Consider the following 4,860-nt stretch of genomic DNA (forward strand, 5'->3'; position numbering starts at 1 on the left):
ACACATCACCACAGTTACCTAATCTTACCGTACATCTGACCAAGTATTGGTTAAAGATTTGTTCAGTAAATTGCGAACCATAGTCACACTCATTCTTGATCACACTCACACCTTCAGGTGTCTTTGCGGTGAGTTTTTTAAAGTGTGTGGGAGGACTTGTGATCTGCTGGGACACGTGGACCCCTATATCAAAATGCACCAAGCTGAGAGCACCATGCTGAGCATCACCTCTGTCTAAAGACCCGTAAGTTGAGCCTTCAGATAAATATTTACCAGGATTAACTTTTTCAACCCATACTGATGATTTGTTTGATTTGGCTTTGTGTCTAACTTTACACACTCCATTCTTTGATTTTTGATTTTTTTTTTTCATTCAGATTCATCAGTTCCCTTGACTCAGTGAGGAAGATCAACATGCTGACTTTGGTTCCTCTGTTCTTCCTCTTTGGCTGGATGCTACCTGCAGACTTCTTGGCGGTAAGAGAAGCACAATCAAAAAATCATTGAACAATCTTAAAAATGTCAACAAGCAACAACAAATGACAACAGCAGAATGGAGCAGAACTTAACTTTTTAGAAGGTCAGGTTCAAGACATATTTTAAACACACCTGTAATATTAGATAGGGATGGACTGATAATCAGCCAGGCTGGTTATCGGTGCCAATATTTAGCATTGGCCTTTTTTTTCCTGTGACCGATAAGAAATTAAATCTAAGACTGTGCTGTTTTGGCTCCAGTATAGCCTCACCTCTCTGTCTGCAGTCTCTGCTGTGTCTTTAGCGTTGTCCCACCCACAGTACCATCTGTTTGGTGACATGCTGAGACATTTTGAACCAATATTTTCACTTTGACTGCAAATGAATATTGGCCCCAAATATCGGTTATCAGCTTCCTTGATGACTGATGATCGGTATTGGCCCTGAAAAAAATGTATTGGTCCAACTCTGATAATAGAGAACAATAGAACCTGTTTTTCTTTATTTTAATTTACTTATTTGTTTATCTATTCATTTTGACCATTTAAAAAGAGACCAAGTGTTTTCCCATCGTTACCTGTGATATAAGTAGGGATGGGTGTTGATAATACTTGATTGATACCAAATACCCTTATGGAATCTGCTTATCCATCTGGTTCTTTATCAATTCCTCTATCAATTTCTCCTGTAAATTTTCTCTGAACAAAAAGTAGCTTTCCAGGTTTTCTCAATCAACAACTTTTAATTGGGTTCTTAAGTAAATAAAAACAAAATTGGTTACTATATCTGATTAACTCTGGACATAAATGAACAAAAATAAGTCATGTGAAGTTGATGTGCGGTTCAATTATATGTTATAGAGGGCATGCATTTACATCACTTCCCCTCTGGGACACGCCCACTTCAGTCGCACTGAGTGGCAAAACAAACCCCACTTAGCATCGCGGAGAGTGACAGTAAACATAACGAGACCGGTTAAAAGTGGAAGATAACATCGAATCATGGAGAGTTGGACTCGACATTGATTTGTTAAAGCTGCCAAAAAACCAGGCATCCATGAACATTGATATGTGGACAGAAATCATATCCTGACTTCGTACCTGATTTCAGCGTCAGGAAAACACACAATGTAAAGCCTGAAAGCTACAAAAGCCTCTACATGATTCAATTTACAGTATTAAGTGTATTTACCCATGTGAATACACGTATTATCTATTTGTACTTTTGGAATTTAACAAAGACTGTATTATTGATGAACGTTTAGTCTACGCGTTTAGTTTAAGTATATTTAGTATCAAATACTTTATACGACACAGCTACAGCTTTTCGCGCTGTAGTTTTCCCCCATTTAGAAAACTGGATTAGCCCGTTTGAGTTAGTTCACCAATCATGTAGAGCAAAATGTTCATAATCATACAAAGACAAAAATGTTTCAGTTATGAAAAATCTGATGAATGAAAAAATGCTAACATTTAGAGATTTTGTAATTTAGGGAATGATTTACCCCATAAATACAGCATAAATTCACGTTAACTGACACAAAATGGGAACCGCAAATCCAGCTATAGTTGCCTGGATTGTTTCTGTAAATTGCATCAATCCATCAGTTTCTCTTCTCTTTGTCTTCCAGTAGCCTGTCAAAAGATAGCTCTGATTGCTTTTCAAACCTGTGAGTTCACTCAATTGAGCAACAGCTCTTCCCCATTTTTTGATTTTGTCTTAGAGTCTGGACGGTATTTAAGCCAACGCTGCCACTTATCGCCCTCTTTCTGCCACTCAGCGGGCGTAACCTCAGTGACTTCTGCTTGCTGTGACATCATGTGCATACCATCCATTGACTGAAGAAGGCCATCTAGTGTCTCAAAGTGTTTATAGCCGAGCTATGAGTAGTTTGGAACCTTGCCGTAGTTACGAAGCAGCCATGAGCCTGTGTGTAACTTTTTTCTTTCCTTTGCCTGTGAGTGTTTTGACATTTGGAGTTCTCAGTATTCTTTACAAAGAGTAACTGTGATGTATTTCAGTGATGGAAGCTCAAATTCTGCTGTAAACACAAAGTTCTACCGATGTATAATAACTGATAGCATATCAATACATTTTACATTAGCATCAAGCTAGCGCAATTTTGTTTATATCATTTTTGGTACATAAAGAGATATACAACATGTTGAATATATTGAGTAGAAATCTCTTGTGAGAGATTTGTGTTTAATTCTTCAGGAAAACCTCAAGTGAAAATTTCTGAATCAAAGAAACTGTTTTCCAAATGCTACGCTAAGATAGCTGGGGCAAAATAATCGATAGAAAGTCCGGCAGCTCCGGCATAATGTAAATAATCAATATGGGAATTGCTAAGCACAGAGGCTAATGTCCATGGACTGAAACATTTCTTATCAATTCTTAACAGGAACCGGTTTTCCATACCCTCCCCTAGTTACAGAACAACAGCAGTATGTTGAAATGTTTGGAATGATATTGAACACATTTTTACCAGTTGTTGATTTTTGTTCATGAATTCAATTTTAAATTAGATTGAGATTTTTCAAAATAAAGTTCCCGTAGGAAACTTTCTGTCAGTTTGGTGAGCCCTGTGAACAATCCAGTACATCTCAGCTCTGCTGATTTTGTCCTGTGAGTGGTCAGATACATCACAAACTGTGATTCTCTGCTCTATGCATGAGCTCGCTGATGTTGGTGCGTGTTGTCTGTATTGAAACTTATAAAGCTCTGCAGGTGACGCCTCACTTTTGAGAGGGTTCGTTCGATAAACATTAAGTCAAGTAAAAGCAATGAATCTGCTCCTCATGATAATCTTTGTTCCATTTTTCAGGTCCCATTCAGAATCCCTCAACAAGTTCCCAAGGGCATCCCGTTGAGCATGGTCGAAGACTCGATTGATGACATGTACTTTGGCTGCCAAACAGAAATGATGGAGAAAGTCCAGAAGAATTACTTAAGAAAAGAAATGCGAAATCAAGAGTTTAAAAAAGCTTGGTCTAGAGCGGCTAAGTGTGCTACAAAGAAACCAGATGGAGAGGATAAGGCCCTCACTAAAGCTCACATGCAAGCGATCTGTGTTTATAGTCGTAATGACATCTACAAGATGTTCAATGACGCGGTGCGGACACAGGGACCTGACTATCAAACCACATTCAAGTTTCACTCTTTACACTTTCTTTTGACGTCTGCCGTACAGATCTTAAATCAGGATCACCACTGCCACACTACTTATAGGCGCACTGAGAGCACATTTACTGGCCGTGTAAATGAGAGAATACGGTTTGGTGCCTTTGCCTCCAGCTCTTATAAGACAGACTTAACTCGCTTTGGCCACCAAACCTGCTTTAAAATCCAGACCTGTTTCGGTGCTGACTTGAAGAACTACCCAGTCTTAGGAGACCATGAGAAAGAAGTGCTCATTCCTCCCTATGAAACATTCAAAGTAACCAAGAAAAGTACCGGTCAGGATATAGATAAAGAACTTGAGGACTGTGAAGTTGTCTACGAACTGAAAAGTGTAGGAATTGTAAGCAGACTGAACTGCAAAGCTGTAACTTCATGAGAAACATCTGCCTCTTCTTTAAGGTTAAAGGACACAAAAGAAAAACAAACAAAAATCATCTTCATGCTTTCTGACTCTTATCACAGCTGCCATAATAGACATGGGATTTATCGATCAAAATGTCAATGTACTATTCAAATGCAAAAAAAACTGCAATGTGATGCTTCTGCTCATTAAACTCCTTAAAGCAAAAATATTTGTTGTGTGAAAAGCTTTGGGATTTTCTTTTTTCTTTCAGTTATTTTTCGGGCTTTTTTCTGCCTTTAATCAGATGGAGGAGGACAGTGATCGTACATACGTGTAGGGGTACGTAGAATGATTTAATTATTTGTTTCCAACTTGAAAGTACTGAGATCAGCCCATCAATAAAATGGTACATGTGCTAAAACTAGTTTCCCCAGGGAGACATTAACCTGGGCACAGCCGCACCAAAATCAAAAGAGATGCTCACCTGAGTGATTCTATAATTAGGGGTACATTTCATGCCCATGGGATACATTTATCAATTTTACCTGGGTGATATTTCACATTTATTTTATACAGAAAGTTAACAGGCCCCATCATTTATTTAGCTAAAAATATAAATCATGTGTTGGAATTTGCAGTTTTTGTGATGTCTGATTTTACAAATGTCAAGTTTGCTCTTCATAATTAACACTACAATCAGGGATGGGTACCAAATTAGGTACTTTTATAGGTACCAACCAAATTCTGTCAAAAGGTACTATGTTTAGGTTCCTAAACGCATCCTTGTGACTGTGTGGGAGTGGAGCAGCATTGCAAGGTTATACATTGAAGAATAAATATGCTAAATTGAAAAATAT

The 4,860-nt window shown here is 38.1% G+C and overlaps 1 protein-coding gene across 1 annotated transcript; it reads left to right on the forward strand.

Annotated features, from left to right (window-relative positions):
* Positions 1 to 231: 231 nt before the first annotated feature.
* LOC141786190 (ecto-ADP-ribosyltransferase 4-like) lies at positions 232 to 4,036 on the forward strand. The gene is made up of 3 exons (XM_074664938.1): positions 232 to 244; positions 378 to 477; positions 3,305 to 4,036. The coding sequence occupies exons 2-3, from the start codon at positions 415 to 417 to the stop codon at positions 4,034 to 4,036; spliced, it is 795 nt and encodes a 264-aa protein (XP_074521039.1). The 5' UTR covers positions 232 to 244; positions 378 to 414.
* Positions 4,037 to 4,860: the final 824 nt, after the last annotated feature.

The sequence above is a fragment of the Halichoeres trimaculatus genome, unplaced genomic scaffold (genome assembly GCF_033239565.1).
Source record: "Halichoeres trimaculatus isolate MK-OKI-2021-1 unplaced genomic scaffold, fHalTri1.1 fHalTri1_scaffold_2, whole genome shotgun sequence".
In the NCBI taxonomy this organism is placed as follows: domain Eukaryota; kingdom Metazoa; phylum Chordata; class Actinopteri; order Labriformes; family Labridae; genus Halichoeres; species Halichoeres trimaculatus.

Excerpts from the sequence above, each read along its gene's own strand:
- LOC141786190 (XM_074664938.1), top strand. The coding sequence starts at position 415 with ATGCTGACTTTGGTTCCTCTGTTCTTCCTCTTTGGCTGGATGCTACCT. Across the intron at positions 478-3,304 it reads TACCTGCAGACTTCTTGGCG|GTCCCATTCAGAATCCCTCA; the intron begins GTAAGAGAAGCA and ends TCCATTTTTCAG.